This window comes from Peromyscus californicus, unplaced genomic scaffold (genome assembly GCF_007827085.1).
Source record: "Peromyscus californicus insignis strain IS unplaced genomic scaffold, ASM782708v3 Scaffold_10__1_contigs__length_136768540, whole genome shotgun sequence".
Classification (NCBI taxonomy): domain Eukaryota; kingdom Metazoa; phylum Chordata; class Mammalia; order Rodentia; family Cricetidae; genus Peromyscus; species Peromyscus californicus.
In genome coordinates, this window is record NW_026294391.1 from 54751497 (window position 1) to 54777950 (window position 26454).

A 26454-nucleotide genomic window follows, 5' to 3' on the forward strand; every position below is an offset into this window, starting at 1 on the left:
CCCCACATCCCCACATCCCCCAAATTGAGGTCTCCCATGGGGATTCAGCAGAGCCCAGCTCACTGAGCCTAGGCAGGTCCAAGCCACTTCCCACTGCACCAAGGCTGTGCAAGGTGTCATACCACAGGCACCAGATTCCCAGAAGCCTGCCCATGCACCAGGGACAGATCCCGATCCCCCTGCCTGAGTGCCCCCCAAACAGTTCGAGCCAAACAACTGTCTTCCGTGAAGAGGACAGTTTTAAAGAATAGTGTTTTTTTCAAAAATATGTTTTCAGTAACAAATGCTTTTTATATTAAAAACTCATATTAAAGTTTAGGTTTTCTAGAGCTTGAGGTGGTGGCCATGTCTATAGTTCTAGCATTCATGAGGCTGAGGCAGGATAATTGTATCAAGGTCCAGTCCAGCCTAGGTTACATAGTTAGTCCCTGTCTCAAAGACAAACATAAAACATCTTTTTCCTCTCTCTTCTCTTCTTTTATTTAGCAATCTTTTTCAAGCTTCTGAAACTGAGACTACCTCAACTCCAATCTCCACCTAGACAAATTTCAGCCATCATGAAAAGCAAAATCCCAACTGAAGTAAAGCATACCTGAGGTAGAATTTTAAGGAGCTTGTGATTGTCTTAATGTCCCAGTCACTATTGTGAAAATCGACATCTCCTGGACATTTTGGATCTAAGGGAAAAAAAAAAAAACAAAAAATAATCTTCCAACAGATTTTACCTGTTACATTCTGTTTTAAAAATGAAATATATTACTTAGATGGCTACTCTAATTAATTTTCAAGAGACCAAAAGTTTACAAAAAGAAATCTTCTCAGTTTTCAAAAATTATCTTGCATGCTGGCTCAGTATGTAAGAAATTTGGAAATTATCACTTCCAGACACCCTGTGAGAAAGCAACGCTGAACCAACAGAACCACTCTGTAGATGACCAAAGTTCTGAGATGGTGAAGGAAAGAGCTGCTGCCAAACAGGCTGCACAGAGTCAGCACCTAGGCTGCACAGAGTCAGCACCTAGGCTGCACAGAGTCAGCACCTAGGCTGCACAGAGTCAGCACCTAGGCTGCACAGAGTCAGCACCTAGGCTGCACAGAGTCAGCACCTTCCGGCAGAAGCTCAGAGCCGAAACACCATGGAAAGCATTCATTACCAGCACAGGAAACCTAATCTGTAGATGAAAAGATTGCTAAGACCCAATATAGATGAGTTTCAGAGTTGAAAACTGAGTAGCCCAATCCCATCATGGAACATCACAGGTTTGGGTTCCCTAGTAGTTTTACCTTGAGTAGAACTCTGAGAAAAATTCCCTTATGAATTCATGCTTCTAGTAAAGGTGGAAGAAAGTTAACCATATACCCAGAGTTTTGGGGGCTAAACAGAAACTATTTCACCGTACTCCACGTATTACAGTTTTACCACAATCTAAATGAAGTGGGTAGTTGAAGAAAACATTCAACTCCATACCAAAACTGTCTCTCCTTACAGGGAACATCAAAAATAAACTGAAAGGCACTGGGAAAAGTCACAATCCAGGGGGAGAGTAGACAAAGAATCATATGAGTTATGGAACACTTCCCCCTCCCATGACACCTTACCACCACATCCTTCTACATACTAACAGTACCCATTCTGACAATTCTCTAAGTTTCTATGGCAAACAAAAGATAGAGGAAAGTCAAAAACACAAACTTAACCTGAGTCAAACATAAAGCTTCATACTAAAGGTACACACACCTCCATTATTTTTTTTAATCTATTCCATCATGTCTAACTTACAAAATGTCGGAAAACGCAGCTTAAAGATGCAGAAGAAACATAAAAACCACACTTTGATATGGAGAGTTTGGAAATATGAACTCAGTAATTTGAAACATCTGTGATTAATGTTAAGGGCTATAATACACAAAAGTGGATAAGACAAGAGATGGACAAACAGGAGATAGATACAAAACCTAAGGAAGCATAAAAACAAATGCAAAAACTCACAACCCTGTAATAGGAAGGAAGAATGCCTTTAAGAACTGGGCATAGCTGAGACAAACACTAGTGAATCTGAAGAAATGCCAATAGGTACTTCTACAATGAAAAAACAAACCAAAAAAGGATGAAAAAGTGGAAACCGAATCTAAAGCTATGAAAGTTGTAACATACATGTGTTAAGAATCATCATGAAGAAAAGAAAGATAAAAGAGAATTTTGGATGTAGCTCAGTAGCAGAATGCTTTTATTGCATGTGTGAGGCCCTGAGTTCAATTCCCAATGCTGGGGGGTCGGGGGGAAGGTAAGGGAATGGGAAAGAAAAAGAATAGAGATAAAGAACAGAAAAGATAAAGAACTGAACAACTAAGAATTTCCTAAGACTAATGATAAATGTCAAACCACAAATGCAGGAAGGAATCATCAGAAAACATATATAAAAGGAGGGCAAGGAAGGGGAGGAGAGAGAGAGAGAGAGAGAGAGAGAGAGAGAGAGAGAGAGAGAGAGAGAGAGAGAGAGAGAGAGAGAGAATGCTGAGAAGGACTATGAAGTGCCCAGCCCCAATTAATATAACTACAATACAACCCTTACACCAAAGTGCTACATTGCTGAATGACAACATTCAGTGAATTAGGATTTAGACTTCTAGAAGTTTCAACTGATATTGTAAATGAAAAACATCTATACATGTATAACCGACAAAAATTAAATTAAACTTCCAACAAAACAAATCTCAATATAGGAAAGCCCTACAAAAGAATACAGGTTGGCTAGTAGCTGCCTGTCTAGGGACTCGGTTTATAGATTCCAGAAGAGAACACCCAGAAAACAAGTAGGGCATAACAAATCTTTACCTAGATGTCAATTTCACCTTACCCAGTCATAATGGCAAAGATCACAACTGACAGTAAAAGCTGGAGAGGATGTGGGGCAAAGGGGAACCCTCATTCACTGTTGGTGGGATTGTAAACTGGTCTGTCCACTCTGAAAATCAGTGGGCAGAAAGCTAAAAATAAACCTACTATATGATCCAACTACACCAGTCCTCAGCATATGCCCAAAAGACTCAACATTCTACTCCATAGATACTTACTCATCCATGTTCATTGCTGCTCTATTGACAACAACTAGAAAATGAAACAACCTAAATGCCCTTCAACTAAAAAATAGATGATGAAAACATGGTACCTATTTACTATGGATACTATGCAGCTGTAAAGAAAAACGATATTTGCAGGTAAATGGAAGAAACCATAAAAGATCATATGGAGTGATGTAACACAAACCCAGAAAGAAAACAGTCACTTCTGAGGTTCCTAGCTACAAATCTTCAGATGTCAGTATACACATAATCTGGAGTAATTACAGAAATCAAGAAAGTTTAAAAAATACCATTATGGGAAAGGAGTAATAATAGAAAGGTGAATAGCAGAGTACAAGTGATCTGAGGAAGGGACATGTCTAAAAGGAGGATGCAAATAGAGAAGAAGGAGGGAGAAAGGTAACATAATAGAAAGGGTATCAGAAAAGGCCTAAGGAATCATACTATTATCTATATACCTAAAATACCTATGACACATATAAAACTCTGTATCAAAATACATATAGTTTAAATGAAATATTCCCATCAGAGCTGACAATGCTCCCCCAAGAGCCACAGACTATCTAACAAAAACCCTAAGACCAGGCAGGAGAAGCCCTCTTTTGAGGCTTCTGTGAGATTCCCAAAACATTAGAGGATATTGCTGCTGTACCTGGTGAACTGATCCAGAGGTGGAAGGTAAGGCCCTATTGATAAAGGCACCATGAACTTCATCCACAAGACTCAGAAGACCTGGAATGGATCTGGACTGAAAGCCTCTTTCACACATATGCTTTTATGGTACAAGAAGGAACCGTGTATGCAAGGAAGGAAACAACTAATAGTACTACCAGGTATTATGTCTATGAACTACAGCAATGCCCAGCATGTCAGGATAACTCTAAGGGTGAAACAGTGGCAAGCATGCCTTGGTGGTAACCATCAGCTCTCTAAAATTGAGACCTATTCAACAAGAGGGAAATCATGCCTGATACCAGAAACCTGGTCAACTACCCAAGATTAGTAAGGTCATGGAGGAGAACCTACAACCACCACTTTACTATTCTGGCCTAATCCCTAACTTTCTAAATATTTGTCCCTGTACCCACAGGTAAGTGTTGGCCCTTACCCCTCATCCAAAAAATATCTCTGTGCAACAGACGGAGACCATTACCGAAACCATAACCAATCAAAATGTAGAGTTGTGGAGCCCAGTCCTAACTGACAAATCTACAACCCAACTCCTGCACCTAAGGCTCAGGGATCAGTTTGGGAGGGGGAATGAAACAATTTTAAGAGGCAGAGGAACAGGAAGTCTGCTGTGAGAGTTCATTTCCTTGAAGCATCAAGTGTTATTTAGGTCACTATGTTGTTGAGACTTGAACAAGGATGACACAATAGCTATGCTAGTGGAAGAAGACAAGTTCAAAAGGCCTCAAACCTAAACAAAGAACTACTAAGGAATGCTCAAAGTGGGAAGAGAACACTGACTGGTTTCCAATACCAAATGATAAGCCCTGAAAACATACATACATGCAACATTATAAAGACTGAGAAGGTTTATCTTATGCATTTGGTTGTGTGTGTGCGTGTGTGTGTGTGTGTGTGTGTGTGTGTGTGTGTGTGTGTAGATATGTATGTATGTAACAATAAGTAAGAGGCCATTAATTTGAAAGAGATCAAGGGGGTAAATGGGAGGCATTATAGCAGGAAAGGGAAGGGCAGATGGTGTAATTACAATCTTATAATCTATGTGTGTGTGTGTGTGTGTGTGTGTGTGTGTGTGTGTGTGTGTGTGTGTGTGTGTAATAAAAAATAATAAGTGGTCAAATGGAAATGGCACAATTTTCAGAACTCTGATGAGCTTGTCACTACTCTTAGCATCTATTCAAATTTAAATTGCTTAGTTTCTCCAAAATTGTGGGTGGATATGCTCTCTGTTCTCTTATCTTTGAAGACTCAACATGTAATAAACTTTCTGAGTAAGTTTACAAAGTTCGCTTCCAGGTAAGTTCCTTTACCCTGGACTAAAATGTGAACAATCTCTTTTACTAAGAAAATCTGTGATCTTCAGAAAAATTCTGGAACTCTCAAGTTCACTTCAGTAAACAAGAAGATTTTTGTTTTGTTTTGTTTTACTTTGCTTTGTTTTTGAGACATGGTTTCTCTATGTGGTCCTGGCTGTCCCAGTACTCCTTATGCAGACCAGACTGGCCTCAAAATTAGAGATCCATATGTCTCTGCCTCCCAAGTGCTGGGATTAAAGGTGTGTGCCACTATGCTTGGCTAACAACAAGATATTTTAATATTCTTTGATGGCATACCTTACTTCTCAAACATAACCTAATTGCAAGGAGGGCAAACTAACCAACTCTGGCTGTCAATAGAAACTTTAAAAAATTATATGCTAAATATTTATAGTAATGTCTATGGCGGAGTAGAAAGTAGTTCAGAATGATACTCTAGAGCAAAGATTTCAGAGCAAGGATTCCAGCCATGTTCAGTGATAAAGATAGAGAACTGAAGATGCTTCCAGTATAGGGGGATCATAACATACCAAGAAACAACAAAAGGAAATTGAATTTCTTCAACTATGGAAAATGGTAACAAAGGCCCATCCACAGGTGAGACAACATGGCGAGGTGAGGATGTAGTCACTAGCAGAAAGAGTAAGAGATGAGCCACTGCCAGAGTCACAATGAGACTATCTGAAAGGAAAATGCTGGCAAGAGAACTACTTTTTACCTTTAGCAATTAGAAAGTAACAATAATTTCCAGGTAGAGAAGTTTGACAGCATGAGAACATGGCCCTGGACAGAGTTACAACATGACACCTTTGCTTAGAATTACATTATTTCACGAAAATTTCAATGTAGTTACAAGGTTTTGGCCTGGAGACAAGCAACATGTGTTAATGTAGTATTCAGTCCCCAACATTGTTTGAATTTATAAAGTGGCTCACTGTGTCTGGATGTCTTGTATAGTAGAGTTTATGGTGAAGACTTGCTTTGATTTTGAGGCTGTGAAATTTGGGGACGTGCTAGGCAGAAGTGGCTTTCATGACCAGCCTTGATAAAAGTCTCAGCAAATCAGTCTCTGGCTATCTCACCATGCAAATAAAGCAGTATGGCGTCTATCACAACCAATACTACAGAAACTCAGGTAACTCCACTAGAAAAAGATTCCTGGAAGCTTGTGCCTTCTTTCTTCCAGATTCTACCATATACACGTTTCCTCTTTTATAATTTTGGTTTATGTTTTGACCATAATAAATAAATTACAGCCATGAGAATAACTGCATGCTAAGTCTTGCTAGTTTCTCTGTTTACCAAACCTGAAGGGAGATTTGGAGACCTTCAAGGTATATGAGAGACATATTTTCGGAACTTGGTGAGGAAGGATATAATTTCCTTTTAATCTTTGGGAAAGTCAACTAACTAAGAACGTTATAGCAATGATGACTGAGTGCAATGTGCTAAAATCAACACTGAAATGACAAAGCACAGATATGGGAATTAAATATGAAGAAAGTTTGCACACATACACAGAGATGTTTCAGTTATTAAAAGGAACTACAAGTTGGCATTTAAGTGTTCAGAATTTGAAAAAATAAAATGGAAACATTGGGAAATCAAAAAAATCAAATTATAATTAAAGAAAGAACAAAACCAGGGTGAAACTCCCAGTTAATTAATCACAAACTCGGAATTCTGAAAGCTTCCCTCTCTCACTGTGGTATTTAAACTGCATTAAGACTAGTTCCACATCCCCCTAGAAACCACAGTAAAATTGTGTCCACTGACAAGAATAACGTCATTATTGACACATTTATTCAGCACATATTAAGTAGTTATTCTGTTCCAAAAATTGTTTCAAGGAGCTAAGAATATATAGTAAATAAAATAAAATCTCTACCCTCTGGAGGTTCACTATATGAATCATTTCATAACTCATAACTAAATGGGTTCAAGGTTAACAGAAAAGCCTGAGTCTTGATCTTGGCACAAGACAGACAATGATTATGGAACATCGTATTATTTATTAGAAAGGCACAATGCTTTCCAGGGTTTCTAACATAGTGCTGACATAGCCAGTGGCAAATCTGAAAACAGCCTTCCATGATGAATAGAAGTGGTCAATTGGATTATGAAATAATTAGATCTAATCAGAACAAGCTGAGTCTGCATATGAGTCCCATGAAGCCATGAGGGGAATAAAAACTTAATTTAAGTATGATAGAAAACAAGGTCATAAAGAAGTAACTGTACTGTGTATATATTGTCAAGAAGTTATGCAATGATTTTGCAAAGGGAAGTAAATATATAAAGGTTGATGAAAACCAGCTTACATGTTGGTTAAAATCCAGATCACTCATCCTGAACTGCTATTACATTAATAGCCTCCAGATACATATGGAATAGATTCCAACCTGTTGACATAAAGACACTTCATTTTCTACCACAGAGAATGAATGCTTGCTTGCATAAACAGCAAGGTGGTAAAGATGGCATCGGGGTCAGATTCAATCTACAGACATACTTTGTTTGATTTATGATGTGTGTCTCATTAACCTGTAAAATATTTCAAGTATACAGAGAAAAACTTTTTTAAAAGCATCAAGCTAATGATACCTTCATAACCTATTTCTGCCAGATCACTCTGTTAAATGATTTAAACTTTAATCATAAAGTTGAAGAAGTTAACTACTATGATTAAATTGATCCAGTCTAGGCACCAATTCCCTTCTACTCAGAGACAATCACTATCAATAGTTACAGGAATTCAGTATTTATGATTCAGGTGATACACTGCACACACACACACACACACACAAACACATACATGCACACTATTTTGTTTGTTTCAGATCATTAAACTATACCCAAATGGTAATAAAATGCATGAATCCTTCTGAAACTTTCTTTACTTAGTCAAATTATGCTTCTGAGATTTATACATGTTTTGATATTCCCTACTTAAGTTTAGAGTTGGCAAATTACCACCCCTAAGCTAAAAGTCGATTTGATTAAACTTCATGACTACCTAAAAAATTAATGTCTATAAATACAATTTGTGTTGTACTTTCCTGGAACCAGAGATTTCTAAGCAACGCATTGTCTAAGAGAGCTCTTAAGCTTTTGACTTGAACAACATCCCTCAGCAACAAAATCAAAAGACCTATTCTCTCTACTCTTGGCAAGAAAAACGAAAGGGTTAGGGCTATGATTATATAGCTTGAATAAAGAGGAAGATTTTAAAGAAGATTGCCAAGAGACACTCTATGGAAACAGAGGCAGGGAAGTCACTGATTCAAAAATGCCAATGATGGAAGGTAAGGACATGCAATGTGATTTAGACAGTAAATACAAATCAAGAAGACTGGAATTATGTTACTTGCAGGGAAATGGGTGGAACCTCAGATCATGTTAAGTGAAATAAGTCCCACTTGGGTAAACATGTTTTCTCTTGTTTGTGGCACACACACCACAAAAGGAGAAAAGGGTAGAGAAAGAGGACATGAGAAGGCAATGAGGGATAAAGACAAATGGTTTATGTTTTCTCTCACATGCAGAAAAATATATATGCAGGAGTACTATTTGAAGGGGGCAAGGTAGAACAGTAGGAGGGGCAAAGAGAAAAAGAGACAGTAATGGGGATAAAATGAGCAAATTAAAACACCATGTATGAAAATGTCAAGATGAAACCCATTATTTTGCATGCCAACTGTTCTAGTTTGCTTTCTATCCCTGTGATAAAACACTCTGACCAAAAGCAACTTAGGGAGGAAAAGATTTATTTGGCTTATACTTCCAGGCAACAGTCCATCACTGAGGGAAGTCAGGACATAATCTGAAGCAATGCTTAAACAGAAACCATAGAGGAATGCTGCTTACTAATTTGCTCACTCTGCCTCATGCTCAGATTTCTTTCTTATACAGCCTAGGCCCACCTCCCTAGAAACAGTGCCTGCCACAGTGGGCTGAGCCATACACATCAAGTGGCAATCAAGAAAACATGCCACAGACATGTCTCCAGGCCAATCTTACTTAGGTCAATCTTCAGTTGAGGTTCCCCAGTTTGTGTCACATTGACAATAAAAGTAACCAGTACTCCTAGTAATGGAGGATATAGAGCCTGAACTGGCCATCTTCTGTGACCAAGCAAGCTCCCAGTGCTGGGACTGGGATACCAATCCAGCCACAAAATCTACAACACACAACCTGTCCTGCCTGCAAGGTGCAGTGGGGCAGTGGTGCTCAGAGCTTGTGGAAGTGGCCAACCAACGACTGGTCTAACTTGAGGCCCACTCCTCAAGAGGGATCCCATGCCTGACACTGGCTGGAGGGCCAGGAACCATAGGCTGCATATCCCAGAGTCCTAGGATAGAACCAAACACAAATGGACAAAAAATTTTAAAAAAATCAATGAAATGATTCTACTTTATTCATTAGATCAGTGCCTAGCCCAATCATTATCAGAGAGGCTTTCTCCAGCAGCTGATGGGAGCAGATACAAAGAGACCCAAAGCTAAACATTAGGCGGAGCTTGGGGAATCCCACAGAAGAAGGAGAGGAAGGATTGTAGGGGCCAGAGGGGTCAAGGACACCAGGAGAGCATGGCCCACAGAATCAACTGAACAGGGCTCATAGGGGCTCACAGAGACTGAAGCAGCAATTATGAGCCTGCATGGGTCTGCACTAGGTCTCCTGCATACATGATGTGGTTGTTTAGCTTGGGGCTTTTACTGAACTCCTAACAGCAGGAGTGGAGGTATGTCTGACTCTTTTGCATGCTTTTGGGACCCTTTTCCTCCTATTGGATTGCCTCGTCCAGCCTTGATATGAGGGTTTGTGCCTGGTGTTATTGTAACTCGTTATGCCATGTTTGGTTGATATCCCTGGGAGGTCTGCCCTTTTCTTAGGGGAAATGGAGGAAGAGTGGATCTGAGGGAAAAGGGAGGCGGGGGAGGGGCTAAGAGGAGAGGAGGGAGGGGAAACTGCAGTTGGGTTGTAATATATGAGAGAAGAATATAGGCAAAAAACTAACCAGTACACTAACTAAAATTAAGTAATTTTAAAAAATGGAATGAGAAACACAAAAAGAATATTAAAGATACCCAATAGAGATGAAAAAGAAAGAATTAGTAACTAACTTGTATACCATCCCAAATCTAGTCTGTTCTACTTGTCCACACTATCTATAGCTGTGTTTGGAATATTGATCATTAAGTCCCTTTTGGTCTGAGCAGAAAGGATACTGAATTTTTATTTGAGTTTTTAGCCTACGAGGGTTATTATGTTTTCCAGTGCTGCCAATAGAAATCAAATGACTACAAAAGTAACCATTCATACCCAGATTTAGCCAAAAACTGCTTAATTGAGTTAAAGGCCCAGTCTAAAGCTTTCCCAGCACATAAGAGATTCATCAGTAATGGTCCATATATAAGAAGGAAAATGAAAATGAAATGGAGTAAACTAGGACCTTAAAAATGTCTTGGGTCTCTGACAGAATGAAGAAAAAGATATAAATTCATTTAGACTGCATTATATATCACAGAAATCATTATAAGGAGCACCTTATTCTTAAGAATGTACTTAGCAAAGATAAAACTCTCAAAGGAATACACAGTATGAAGAGATAATAAACAGAAACATAGAACTAATATCCAATACACATAAGTAGGTACAATGTCTACGTCATCTGATACTTTTTATAGTCTTCCTGTAATGTGTTAATTTCTTTTAAAATCCAAATAAAACAGGAAGACACTGCAGCTTATATAATAATCATGTCTAAATGAATGTCACAAATTCAAACTGTTAATATTTCTGAAAGAGATTTTGATATTTTTTATAGAGGAGTACTTGTAATGGAACATGAAAAATCCCAAACACACATGAAAGGCATAATGAGGCCCTGCAGCTACTTGGCACATTCTTCAAATTTAAGAATACCATTGTGAAGACTAACAAAGCCACAGTTGAGAACTGTGTGCTAAAGGCTCTGCCAAAATCACTCCAGTAAATAACTAACTCCTTACACCTGCAGCTTGACTTCGAATTCATATAATTTAAATAATTGATTCATCAAAAAATCACTACATATATTAACCTTTGCAAATCCCTTGTAAATAGTCAAAATGACTATCATTATACTTTGAGTGGCAGGCTCTAATGAACATGGCTCATATCAATTCATGAGATGTTTGCCAAAGTTTTAACCAGTGTGCATTAATTTAACAATCAGGTGCATTGTTCACAATGTATGAAGTCATTTACCTGAAGGTTCAGATTTTTCTACCAATATAACATTTCTTACACTCATAGTCTTTCATATATACCCTACCACTTAAATTCATGTTGAAAAAAATCTAAACCTAGAGAATGGAGAGAAGATATATTAATATCTAACAAGCATATAAAAAGATGCACAAAATCATGGACACACTCCCATTCACAACAGCTCCAAAGAAAATATCTAGGAATAAACCTCACTAGGGAAGTAAAAGACCTCTACAATGAAAACTTTAGATCTCTAAAGAAAGAGATTGAGGAAGACATAAAAAGATGGAAATCCACACCCATTAGTAGAATTAATATTGTGAAAATGACCATGCCAACAAAAGCAATTTACAAATTCAATGAAAACCCCAACCACAATACCACAACATTCTTTGAAGAAATAGAAAAAAAAAAACCTAAAATTCACATGGAATCACAAAAGATCTCAGATAGCCAAAGCAGTCCTGAGCAAAAAGGACAATACTAGAATGACTGTCATTCTAGATTTCAAAAAATATAAAGCTATAGTAATAAAACAGTATGAGACTGGCATAAAATCAGACATGTAGACCAATGGAAGAAAAATAGAAGAGCCAAACATGAGTACATACAACTACAGACATCTGATAGTTGACAAACATACCAAGAACACACACTGGAGAAAAGATGGCATCTTCAACAAATGGTGCTGGGGAAACTGAATGTCAACATGTAGAAGAATAAAATTAGACTTGTGTCTATCATGCCACACAAAAAATAACCTCCAAATGGATCAAACACCTGAATGTGAAACCTGAAACACTGTTAAGAAAAAATAGGTTGTACAATACAAGATGGGTGTAGGAAAGATTTTCTGAATAGGACTCCATTTGCTCAGGAATAAAGACCAACAACTGACAAGTGGGGCCTCATAAAACTATAAAGATTCTGCAGAGCTAAGGATCTCAACAAAGGAAGAGTCAATAAAACAAATGACCCAATTAAAAACAGGCTGTGGGTCTTGGAAACAAATGAAAACATTTCTCACACATGAGGCTAGAATATAGAAAATCAGTTCACATATAAAATTGTTCAGCTCCTATACAAAACACTAGCGAGTCTTTTAAAAAGCAAAATGCAGAGTTAACATGTGATCCTGCAATTCAGTTCCTAGATACATAGTGAAAGGAGGAAGGAGAGCTGAACAGGTAAGAATGCCTACTGAACAAGCATAAGAACTTAAGTTCAAAGCCCCAGAATGCACATAAAAAGCCAGGTATAAACATAGGCACCTGTAATCCCAGAACTGTGGAAAGTGGATAGACATAGGAGGATTTCTGGACCTTGTTGTCTGGAAATCTAGCTCCAAGTTCAATGAGAAAATGGGAATCAGGTAGAGTGACCAGACATCCTCTCTGACATCCGTGTGCACATTCACACAAATGTAAACATATCTCTCACACATATACAACACACATAGATTAATTAAATTTTTATGAAGAGAAAACTGGGATGCAAATGAGTACATGCACACTTTTACAGTAGGACTAGTCACAAGCACTGACAGATAGAAATAACTCAAGTGTTCATGGATGTGTCAATTCAAAAATACAGCTCTCACTTCAAAAGAAATAAGAAATAGTTTATTCTGGAGTCAAATATGAGTGATCAAGGACCAAGAATATAAATTCTTTGTTACTTTAAATGCCAAGTTACAACATGGTAACATTTTCAGAAAGTTAGTGTAATAACACAACAGAGAAAGTCATAAATCATCACACTTCAAATACATTGGAGGAAGCATCAGGTGGGTGGGATATACCAAACAAGGGAAATCTTTTACAGGCCTCAGATGCTATCTGATCACATTCTTAACTTTTGAATTGAAGGAAGTTGACAGTTTACTAAGAATGCATTTAAAGGTTTTGAAGGTCACAAAGGTATTAGTTAGATTTAGGGGTGGACAATGAATGTCTTTCAAAAGGACTAAAAATAGCCTAAGGTAATTTGACTTTGGTCTGCAACATTTTAATTCTCTGTGGTCATGAAGTTCAACCACTTGACCTTGTAGAATCTTCACAGTATACTCAGACATCATTAGATCAGTCATAAAACACAAAATACTGAGTATGCTAATAAGTACATGAAATTCCTAAGCAATATTCTAAATGAAAGAAACTTGTTATAAAGTAACCACCATTGCATAATCTCATCTATATAAGTCATCAAGATCTAGAATATTAAGAAAAGACAAATCCACAAGGACAGAAATAAGACAAGCTTTGTAACTCATATCCATATTCCTAGTACTTGGTTGGCTTAGGCAGGAAAATTGCCATGAATTCAAGGCAAGACTTGGGTTCCATTGTAAGACCCTGTTTAAAAACAACAACAAAAAAGACACTGAAAAATAAAAAGATCAATGGTTCTCAGGGAAAGGGCAAATTGTTCAACAGGTATGACACTTACTTTCAAGAGCAATGAAAAAGTTTTGAAATTAGAAGTGATGGCTACATAGCACTGCTGTTGTACTAAATGCTACTCAACTGTTTACTGTAAAAATGCTTAACATTTGAATTGTATCTCAATGAGGAAGAATATAACATTAAAACATGATAGTCATATAGTTATTTTGAAGAGGTATTAAACCTGGACATAATACTAACAGTTACTACATCTATAACTTAACATTTTATTAATACTACTAAAAGTAAATTTGGGCCCAGAAGACCCTGAGCTGGAACTGACACGAAATCCTCCCTCACAGAGGACCAGTTTTCATGGTACCAGAAGACACAAGCTTCCAAAGGAGGGAAGCAACACAGATACGGCTCCAATGAACCCCATAAATGATCAGCATGACAAATAACCCTACGGGTGCAAGAGTGGCACATAATCCTTAAGAGTAACCAACAATTCTCTAATGGGACTTAAGCCCTACTTAACAATAAGTCGTTCATGCCTAGGAGTGGAAACGCAGGGCTAGTGAAGTCATGAAACTTGGGGGAGACTCTCCAACCACCACTTTACTAAAGCAGTAACCCCTAACTACATTTTAGATATTTGTCCTTATACCCACAGATAAGTGTCATTCTCATACATAATCAAAGAAACTTCTACTTGCAACAGATGGAGACCACTACACAAAAACACAACCAATCAAAATGCAGAGTTTTTGGGCCAAGTACCCATGGGTTCATTTACAACCATAACTCCTCCACCCAAGGCTAAAGGGTCATTGGGGAAGAGGGAACAGAAACACTGTTAAAATCCAGAGGATCAGAAAGTTTGTTGTAAGATTGTGTCACCTAGTAATGTCAAAGGCTACACCCATGAAGTCTTACCAACATGAATGCCTGAACATGAGCTGAACATGACAACAACAGACTCGTTAAAGTGGACAGGAGAAAGATCAAGGTTGAGAAAGCTCAACCCTACACAAAGAAATACTAGTAACTATGTTGATAGTTATGCTGAGAGCAGGAGAAATCGTCTTCCCCAGAGAATAGCACACCAATTGGTTAACCAATACCAAATGGTCAGCCCTGAAAACAAACCTGAGTAGCACTATACAGACAGAGCAGGTTATATTTAGGAATCAAAAATGAATACATAGGAATTAATGAATGAAAAAAGAAGCCATGAATTTAAAATAGTGAGTGGGGTATATGGAAAGGTTTGGGAGGGAGTAAAGGAAAGGGAGAAATGTTTTAACTATATTGAAATTTCAAAAATAAAACAAGGCCAGGCGGTGGTGGCGCACGCCTTTAATCCCAGCACTCGGGAGGCAGAGCCAGGCGGATCTCTGTGAGTTCGAGGCCAGCCTGGTCTCCAAAGCGAGTTCCAGGAAAGGCGCAAAGCTACACAGAGAAACCCTGTCTCGAAAAACCAAAAAATAAATAAATAAATAAATAAATAAATAAATAAATAAATAAATAAATAAAACAAATATTAGTAAAAAAGTAATTGTCCAGCAGCATTAACTGAGCCTTCATCAGAAAGTTTCAAAGAATCAAAAAGAGCATATGAGAACTTGAACTAGAAATTGTTTACTTACAACTAAAGTGGATAAAAAGTATAAACAGACTGATGAGTGTATTTAAACTTGCCAGGTATTGATTGATGAAATGGATTCATAAATACAGTTAAACTTGGTGTTACAGCTAAGTAAAAAAAAAAACTACAATTTTGAAGGAATGGCTATGAAAGTAAAGCATTTAAAAACTAATTTTTCTAAGCCACTTCTTCATGGTGAACCCAAAAGTTGACAATATAAAGAATTAAAAGTTTTAAGAGTTTGGCTTTAGTTTCCATAATTTCAAATTCACATGAAATTTAAGAAACATCCAAAGAACTCCTACTGTACCCCTTAACAGGATAAAAAAATTATACATAGTTTTTTTTCATTTTCTCTGTGTACTACATATGAACATGTGAACATACACAATTACTCTGGAGTTTTTAAAAAATGTTTAGACAGTCTCATGTATGTCAGGTTTGCCTATATAAGCTATATAGCTGAGAATGATCTTGAATTAGTGATTCTCCTGCTTCTACCTTCCAAGTACTGGGATTATACACATGCATTACTAGATACCATTTGACACAGTATTTTTGACACAGAGTTTAACTATAAAGCCCAATATAATTTCAAGATCATGGTCCCCATGTCTTAGATTCTCAAATTCTGGGATTACAGCCATGTGCTATCATATCCACAAGAATTTTTTTTTTCTGATAATGTATTGCAGACATTATGATCACTTTCCTCCTAAATACTTTAGATTTCATTTCTTAGAAAAGGTATCCTTTCAAATAATAGTACAAGCATTAAAAGGAAAAAAACTGATGTTTTCATTTGAAACAATACTAATATCCATCATCTACATTCGAAGTGTTAATTTTCCCTAAAACCCCCTTTATATTTCCTTCTTTCATCTCCCTGTTCAGTTTCCAGCCCATTATTATGAATGTGCATTATAACACTTCCTAGTTAATATTTTACATTGTTAGAAAGCATACTGGAATACAAATCTCTCTTGCCTTCTCTAAATATATATATGTGTTGCCTTAATGGCTGTGATGAGACACCATGACCACAGCAAATCTTATAAAACAAAACATTTAACTGAGGCTTGCTTACAGTTTCATAGGTTGTAGTGGTTTGAAAATGCCCCCAAAGGGAGTGGCACTATTAGGAGCTTTGTCCTACTTGGAGTAGGTGTGGTCTTGGAGGAAGTGTGTCTCTGTGGAAGTGGGCTTTGAGGTCTCATATATGCTCAAGATACTATCCAGTGTCAGAGCACTTCCTGTTGCTTGCAAGATGTAGGACACTCAGCTATCTCTTCAGTATCAAGTCTGCCTGCACACTGCCATGTCCCACCATGATGATAATGGACTAAACCTATGAACTGTAAGCAAGCCACTCCAATTAAATATTTTCCTTTTTAAGAGTTGCTGTGGTCATGGTGTCTCTTCCCAGCAATAGAAACCCTAACTAAGACAGAAGTTGTTATCAGGGACTTGGGTTTTTCTGTGATAGGTCTGAATGTGTTTTTGTTTGGAGGAATTTGGACTTTGGTACTTTGGGTTAGGAAAGCAGTGGAATGCATTAAGTACTGCATAACGGGCCATACTAGTAGGAACATGGAAAACAGTGGTTCTGAATATGATCTGATGAACTGTGGGGGGGGGGGTTGCTCAAGAGGTATCAGAGAAGAATATTAATATATGGCCTAGAAAGCACTCTTGTGATATTTTGGTGAAGAATGTGGCTGCCTTTGCCCTTGTTCAAAGTCTTCCTGAGAATCCACAAGGATGACCCCACCTGGGAGTGCTGGTCTAGAGGGTACCTGGACTGGTCTACTCTGGTGACTGGTCTAGTGAATACCCTAACCGCCATCATAGAGCCTTTGTCCAGTGACTGATGGAGACAGATGCAGAGATTCACGGCCAGGTGCCAGGCTGAGCTCCGGGAATCCAATCGATGAGAGAGAGGAGGGATTCTGCAGGGGGGGGGGACATCGAGATCATGATGGGAGGACATGCAGAGATGACCGGCCACACTAGTGGAAGCCCATGAACTGTAGACTAGTGGCTATGGAGTCCCCTTGGGACTGGACTAGGCCCTCTGGTTACAGAAGATGGTTGTTTGGCTCGAATTGTTTGTGGGGCACCCATGCAGGGGGATCGGGATCCATCGCTGATGCAGGGGCAGGCTATAGGGAGCCCACTGCTGGTGGTGTGACGCCTTGTGCAGCCTTGGTGCAGTGGGAGGGGCTTGAACCTGCCTAGGCTCAGTGTGCTGGGCTCTGCTGACTCCCCATGAGAGACCTTGATTTGGGGGATGTGGGGCTGCAGGGTGGCTTGGGAAAGAGAGTTGGGGGTGGGAGGAGGGAGGAGGTGGGATCTGTGGGTGCTATGTGGAATGAGTAGAAAATTTCTTAAGAAAAAAAGAATGCAGAGAATGAAAGTATATGTCCAAGAAATAAACAAACAAAAAACAAAAACAAACAACAAAAAAGAAATTTCTATTCTCTTCTTTAAAAAAAAAAATTCTTCCTGAGACTAAAATGAAGAGTTTTGGATTAATTTCATTGGCAGAGGAAATCTTAAAATGGCCCAGTATAGACTCTGTTGTGTGGTTATTAGTGGTAACTCTAATGAAGATTTATAATGAAAAGGAACAAGCTGAGCAGGGTAATTTACAAATTGTAAAATTTAAGAGAAAAGGAGCACAAAACAGTGAGATGGAGCTAAGTCCTGTGCTCCAAGGAGATAAACAGATTAAGAAATGGAATAAAGTGAATGGTGACCTCAGGGCAAGATCCCACCCAGCTAATTTCCAACTTGTGAAAAGGAATTAAAGAAAAGCTTAGAGCCAGGTGTGTTGGTGCATGCCTTTAACCCCAGCACTGAGAAGGCAGAGGCTGGCAGATCACTAAGTTCAAGACCAGCCTGGTATACAGAGCAAGTTCCAGGACAACCAAACTTAGGCAGTGAAGGAAACCATGGAAAACAGAAAGCTGGTGAAGATGTAATTGAATGAGGGGGCCATGTTCCAGACCCAGCAAGCAGTAAAACTTAGCAGCTTCAGTCACATGGTTCTGGCTTTAGAGTCAAGGATAGAAGAAAGGAGTTATAGAATTTGCTACAATGCCTAAGGAAAGCTGCTGAGGCCAGGCATGCGTCAGGGATGTCCCTGAATGGAGGCCCAGAGAGGCCATTTCATGAAGCTATGAAGGTGAAGCCTGGATTGCTTTGGAGATCCCAACATATTGGAGATGCCAGAGCCATGGGATACCTGCCAAAGAGAGCTGCTAACAGGGATTGGAACCAGTCCAAGAGAAAGAAATGTGTTGCAGTCAACAAAGGTGAAAGGAGTTGGAGATCTGAAGAGCATTTTTGACATCAGACATGGAGATGTAGAGTTTGGAATTTTCCCAGCAGGTTTTCAGGCTTGCTTTGGTCCAGTATTTTCTTACTATTCTCCCTTCCCTGCATTTTGGAATGGTAAAGTACATCCTGTGCCATTATATGTTGGAAGCATGAGATCTGCTTTTTGATTTTGATTTTATGAAAGATTACAGTTAAGAAGAGATTGTGCCGGGCGGTGGTGGCGCACGCCTTTAATCCCAGCACTCGGGAGGCAGAGCCAGGCGGATCTCTGTGAGTTCAAGGCCAGCCTGGACTACCAAGTGAGTTCCAGGAAAGGCGCAAAGCTACACAGAGAAACCCTGTCTCGAAAAACCAACAAAAAAAAAAAAAAAAAAAAGAAGAGATTGCATGAATCTCAGAAGAGACTTTGAATGTTAGACTTTTAAATAAGTTTGAGACTGTTATAGACTGTGGGGACTCTTGAGGTTGGACTGAATACATTTTTGCATTATGATATGGGCTCAAGCCATTGGTGGTCAGGGAGTAGAATGTGGTGGTTTGAAATAAAATGGCTCCCCAAAGGGAGTGGCACTATTAGGAAGTGTGGTCTTGTTGGAGGAAGTGTGTCACTGTGGAGGCAGGCTTTGAAGTCTCATATATGTTTAAGATACGACCTAGTGTCAAACCACTTCCTGTTGCCTGCAAGATATAGAACTCTCAGCTACTTCTCTAGCACCATGTCTGCCTGCATGCTACCATGTCCCACCATGATGATAATACACTGAAACTCTGAGCTGTAAGCCAGCCCCATTTAAATGCTCTCCTTTTTAAGAGTTGCTGTGGTCATGGTGTCTCTTCATAGCAATAGAAACCCAACAAAGACGAAAGTTTAGTTCATTATCATCATGTCAGGAAGCATGAAAGCACACAGGCAGACATGTGCTGAAAAAGTAACCAAGAATTCTATATCCCGATCTGTTGGCAGCAGGAAGAGAAAGACTCTGGGCCTGGCATAGGCTTCTGAAATCTCAAAGCCTACCCCCAGTGACACACTTCCTCCAACAAGGCATACCTACTACAAGGCCACACCTCCTAATCCCTCTCAAGTAGTGCCACCATCTGATGACCAAGCCTATGGGGTCCATTTTTATTCAAACCACCACATGCATATACATAGAACTCTGTATCCATGGATTCCATGTGGATTCAATCCACTCTGGACAAGAAATATTCACTGAAATTGTATTGTATTGAACTTGTGTACACTTTTTTCTTGTCATTGCTAAACAATACAATGGAACTACTATTTACATAGGATTTAAACTATATTATGTATTATAAGAATTCTAGAGATGATTTAAAGTATAAACAATGGCATGCATAGGTTTGTGTGAATACTATGCTATCTTATACACAATGGATATCAAAATCTGTACATATTGGTATCCACAGGGAGGCCTGGAGTCAACCACTTGCAGACACTAATGGATAACTATACATATACATAAGCATGTATATGTATAATTTTGTTAACATAGGAATATAAAGAACATGAATTACATGTAAATAAAGATATGAATAAGAAATCTGAAATATATAACCATCACACTTAGTGAAAGAACAGTCAAACATATTCTACAGTATGTTTGTGGCTTCAGGTTCAAATACCTGATAGCAGACAGAAAGATTGACCTATTGAAAAGAGGCTTTTCCATTATGTGGAACATGCTGTACAGAGTATACTATAATAAATACCAGTCATATTTATTCAAAGAATGCAAAGGAAGAATAAATTTCAACTGAGGAAATAAAGACATCTAAGTACCATACTTGGCTATCATTATCATACTAAAGTAGCAGTGGCACATAATATAGAGAACAAATGACTTAGGATTATCAAAAACTAAAAAGCTTAGTTCAAAATATAATGTGGTGGTGCACAATTGTAATCCCAACACTTGGGAATAAAGGCAGGAAGGTTGGGAATTCAAGGTCATTCTCCAACTTTAGTGAGCTCAAGACTAGTCTGGGCCACATGAGACTCTATTAAGAAATATGGATTCCATCTTATCAAAAGTAATCTAGAGATTCAGTGCAATCCCCCATCAAAATGACAATACAATTCTTTACAGACCTAGAATGAACAAAATTCAACTGCATATGGGGAAAAAACAAGCTAGCTGAAACAACCATGAATAATAAAAGAACTACTGGAGGTATCGCTATCCCTGATTTCAGGATATACTACAGAGCTATATTAATAAAAACTGTGCCGGGCGGTGGTGGCGCACGCCTTTAATCCCAGCACTCGGGAGGCAGAGCCAGGTGGATCTCTATGAGTTCGAGGCCAGCCTGGGCTACCAAGTGAGTTCCAGGAAAGGCACAAAGCTACACAGAGAAATCCTGTCTCGAAAAACCAAAAAAAAAAAAAAAAAAAAAAAAAAACCTGCATGGTATTGGCATAAAAACAGACAGGTGGATCAACAGAATTGAATCTAAGTCCCAGAAGCAAATCCACATATCTAAGGACACTCGATTTTTGATAAAGAATCCAGAAATACACAATAGAAAAAAAAAGTATCTTCAACAAATGGTGCTGGTCTAACCGGATGTCCACATGTATAAGCATGTAAATTGATCCATATTTATCACCTTGCACAAAACTCAAATCCAAGTGGATCAAAGACCTCAATATAAAACCAGATACACTGAACTGGACAGAAGAAAAAGTGGGAAAAAGCTTTGAATGCATTGGCATAGGAGACAACTTCCTGAATAGAACACCAATGGCACTGACCCTAAGAAGGACAATTAATAAAAGGAACCTCATGAAACTGAAAAGCTTCTGAAGATAAATGACACCATAAATAGGACAAAATAGCAGCCCACACAATGGAAAAAGATGTTCACCAACCCCACATCCAACAGAGGGCTTGTGGTAGTTTGATAGAAAATGGCCCCCAAATGGAGTGGCACTACTAAGAGGTGTAGCCTTGTTGGAGTAGATATGGCCTTGCTAGAGGAAGTGTGTCACTGTGGGGGTGGGCTTTGAGGTCTCCTATGCTCAAGCTATGCCCAGTGTCACAGACCACTTCCTGTTGCCTGCAGGTCAAGATGTAGGACTCTCAGCTCCTTCTCTAGCACCGTGTCTGCCTGAATGCCATCTAGTTACACCATGATGATAACAGACTAAACCTCTGAAAATGTAAGCCACCCCAATTAAATGTTTTTCCTTTACAAAAGCTGCCAGGTTCAAGGTGTCTCTTCACAGCAATAGAAACCCTAACTAAGATAGGGCTAATTTCCAAAATATGTAAAGAACTCAAGAAACTAGACATCAACAAACCAAATAATCCAATTAAAAATGGGGTACAGATCTGAATAGAGAATTCTCAACAGAGGAAACTGAAATAGTCAAGAAACACTTGAACAAATGTTCAATATATTTAGCCATCAGAGAAATGCAAATCAAAATGACTCTGAGATTCCCATCTTACACCTGTTAGAATGGCCAAGATCAAAAACACAAGTGACAGCTCATGCTGGCAAGGATGTGGAGCAAGAGACACACTCCTCTACTGCTGATTTGAGTGCAAACTTGTACAGCCACTTTGGAAATCAATTTGGTGTTTTCTCAGAAAATCAGGTATCAATCTACCTCAAGACCAAGATATACCACTCCTGGATATATACCCAAAGGATGTTCAATCATACTACAAGGACACTTGTTAAACTATGTTCATTGCAGCTTTATTCATAATAGCCAGAAACTGGAAACAAGCTAGATGTCCCTCAACTGAAGAATGGATAAAGAAAATGTGGCACATTTACACAAGGGAGTATTACCTAGCTGTTAAAAAAAATGATGTCATGAAATTTGTAGGCAAATAGATAGAACCAGAAAAAAAAACATCCTGAGTGAGGTAAGCCAGACACAGTAAAACAAGCATGGTTTTACTCACTTATAAGTGGATATTAGCTGTTAAGGATAATCATGCTACAAGCCACAGACCCAAAGAGGCTAAGTAACAAGAAGGGCTCAAGGTGGGGAGTGGGGATAGGTACATGGATCTCCCTGAGAAGGGGAAATAGAATAGATTTCACAGGTAGACTGGAGGTAGGTGGGGATGGAAACAGAAGATATCAGGTAGCAGTGGGGTGGGGAGTATTGGGAGAGATGACTGGAATTGGGGACATCTGGGGATCAAGGTAAAAACGTAGTGTAATGGAAACTCCCTGGAATCTCCAAGGGTAGCCCTAGTGAAGACTCTGAGTAATGGGAGATACATAGCCTGAACCGGCCATCTTCTGTAACAAGGCAAGGCTTCCAGTGGAGGAACTGGAACACCAAACAAGCCACAAAACCTTCAGCCTACAACTTGTCCTGCCTGCTAGATGTGCTGGGGTAAAGGTGCCACAGAACTTGTAGGAGGGGGGAGGGGGGTTGGCAGGAGAGGAGGGATGAGAATCTGAGGTAGGATGTAATATATGGGACAAGAATAAATAAATAAAGAAAAAAATATACGGATTCCAATCTAAGTTCTACAGAACGAGAGTGGAAAAGTTTTCAAGAAAATGTATGAACATAAACATATCTAAGATTATAACTTGACAGGCTTTAAGTATATTTTTATAGCTGGATACCCATGATCATAATAGGATAGTCATCACTCAAAAAAAGGAAAGAAATGTCATACCCTTTAGTAAACACTCTCCGTATATCTGCTATTACCCTAGACTACCACTAATATATAGAGAAATTTTATACAAATATAAATCTACATCATTTGATACTTTTTTGTGGTTCTGGGGTTCAAATCCAGAGCTTCAGACACAGTTGGCAAGTAATCAACAACTGAGCTATACTCATAGCCCAGAAATTGGTATTTTATCACAGTTTTCTTTCTGTTAGTGTAATGTTTTAAAAATTCTTCCATATGTTACATGCCACATTTTTATTGCAGAAAACTGGATACACCAAAGTCCATATTTTAGTAAAGCATCCCATATAAAAGCAGTAATGAGGAGACAACTAGATGTTTGTTTCCGAAGCAAAGAAAAATCAGAATGTGCTGCCATCTGTAGGCAACTCCCCAGAATCCCAGGCTTGTTTATCCACAATAATTACAAGCAAAGGGAGTTTCTGTAAGGACTAAAGAAACTTAAAGAACACAGAATATATAGGAAAATGGCAGCAACACAGACATTAACTTAATGAATATAAATAAAAAATAAAACTTTTCCTAGCCCCGAAAGCAGTCCCTATAGGCCACCGTGAGCTCATGTTGTGTCGGCCCATCTTTCTGAAAGAAAAGTGTAACTTCCATGTTCTTTTTCCTGCCTCTTTCTTTTGGATGGCAGGTAGAAGTTAAATATGCTTTTTCTGGTGTTTTCTTTAAAGCTCCCCCCGCTTTGCCGTGAGGTGGATTATCTGCCATGTGGCTGACCTCCATGTTGGCTTAAAAAAGCACGGCATTTTTCCATTCTTCATTCTCCTCCTCCGGGCAGCTGCTGAGATTTACAACTTGTCTGCCTTGGAGTTTTTCTTTTAAACTCTAATAAAATGTTCCTCTTTGAATAAACTTTCGTTTTCATGACTCTCAAAAATTTAACAATAAATAAATAAGCTTTGAAAGGACCCCATGCCAAGGCCGATGGCTCTCAGAAACTATGATCTTAAGTAGTCATACTCAGATTTAGGGTTTTAATCTAAATTAATATAAAAACACAGTTCCTTGGCTGTATTAACCACCTTTTCAGACTTTGATGGCTTCATGAACCCAGTCACTATCATACTGGAGAACATGGATAAAAATATTTCCATCTTCACAGAAAATCCTTTTGGATAGCTCTGATCTCCAGATCCATAAAATTGTCAGAGCCTAACCCATTTACTCATTCTAGAAATATTTATTAAAAGTCTCCTATGTACCCTGGGGATATCACTCAATAGTAGAATATGTGTTTAGTGTGGATTAGGTCCTAGGTTCCATTACTAACAACACATGAAAGAGAGGGGGTGTCTATTATGTGCAAGGCACCATGTGGCTCTAGGAATCCCACCACACACAAAACTGACAAAGCCCTCTGTGTGGAGCCTCGATGCTAGTGATATAAAACAAAAGATAAACAAATAAGCCAAGTGTATGACATGGATTTAGTGGTGATAAAATAGATGAGGGGGAGTTGTTCTTAAAATAGTGGATAAAAGTGCTCCAAAAGGATGTAGGGATTGGAAGAAATATGGACTGAATCTCTGCAAGTCTGAGACAGAAAAATGACCACAGAAAGATAAAACAACTAGTTCAAAGGGCCTATGGCAGGTAGAACCTGGGCATACTCCAAAATCTGTGCACCTATACCTGAGTGACACATGAATGAGTAAAAGGAAAATCTAAGTAATTGTGCAAGTAATACAGATTGGAAATAAAAATCTTACTGTCATTTGGAAAGCCTGATTAAACTGTTTTAGTACAGTTTTTTAATATCAAGAACTTCAAATCAGAAGACATATTCCTGGAAAAGTGATACAAAGAGATTCATGAATTATCACAGCAAACCAATCAATAAATAGAGAAAAATATTTTTTAAAACAATCATTTAGTCTCTAGAAAATACCCTAGGGGCTAAAACAGAAGTTAACAGCAATGGCTGCTCTTCCAGAGGACCCAGATTCCATGGCAGCTCACAACTATCTACAACTCCACTTTCAGGGGATCTAACATACTCTTCTGACCTCCATGGGCACCAGGCACACATGTGATACACACACACACACACACACACACACACACACACACACACACACACACACACATATATATATATATTATACACTCACATAAAAAGCAAATCTTTTAATAAAGAAAGTAGCCTAATTGTAGAGAATAAATGAGGACCACTGGGCTACAGTCATGCCTGTGCCAGGTGCATAGGGCACTGGTTCCAGGTATAACAAAGAAGGACAAGAAGACACATGATTGCTGTAGGATAATGCTTTTGTACACTGTTTTAATAAAATGCTGATTGACCAGCAGCCAGGCAGGAAGTAAGTATAGGCAGGATAAGCATACAAGGAAAATTCTGGGAAGAGGAAGGCTGAGTCAGGAGATGTCACCTGCCATCCAGGGAGCAACATGTAATGACATACAGGTAAAGCCATGGAACACATGGCAACATACAGATTAACAGAAATGGGCTGAGTTTAAGTGTAAGAGCTAGTCAGTAGTTAGCCTGAGCTAATGACCAAGCAGTTTAATTAATATAAGCCTGTGTGTGTTTACTTGGGTCTGAGTGGCTGCAGACCGGGTAGGACACAGGAAAACTTCAGCTACACATGATTGCTACCACCGTACAATACCCTGATATATGAGAAAAAGATTCCATTATCCCCAACCAAGATCCATGACCACTGCTACCCAGGTTCTCACTCCAAGGAAAGAAGAAGGCCACAAAAATTGAGAGTTCCATAGCTTCTCATAAAGGAGTTTGTGATTAAGGGTACTCTCAGAAAACAATAAAATCCCATGTTTTGTGTGTGTGTGTGTGTGTGTGTGTGTGTGTGTGTGTGTGTGTGTGTATGTGTGTGTGTGTGTGTGTGTGTGTAGTGTGGTATTTTGTATGGGTATCTGTGGTATGTGTGCATATTTGCATGTTCAAAGTATATAGGCACATGTATATGTGCAGGTGTATCTCAAGGGCAGATGTGGAGACCATAGGAGGACAATAGGTATTATCCTCCATCTCTGTCCAC

The 26454-nt window shown here is 38.8% G+C and overlaps 1 protein-coding gene across 2 annotated transcripts in view; it reads right to left on the bottom strand.

Annotated features, from left to right (window-relative positions):
• Ophn1 (oligophrenin 1) overlaps window positions 1-26454 on the bottom strand; it is a 358580-nt gene that overhangs the window by 66958 nt on the left and 265168 nt on the right. For both annotated transcript variants that reach the window (XM_052733231.1, XM_052733226.1), the window contains exon 16: window positions 593-677. In XM_052733231.1, the coding sequence (XP_052589191.1) occupies window positions 593-677 (85 nt within the window). The remainder of the gene's footprint in view (window positions 1-592; window positions 678-26454) is intronic.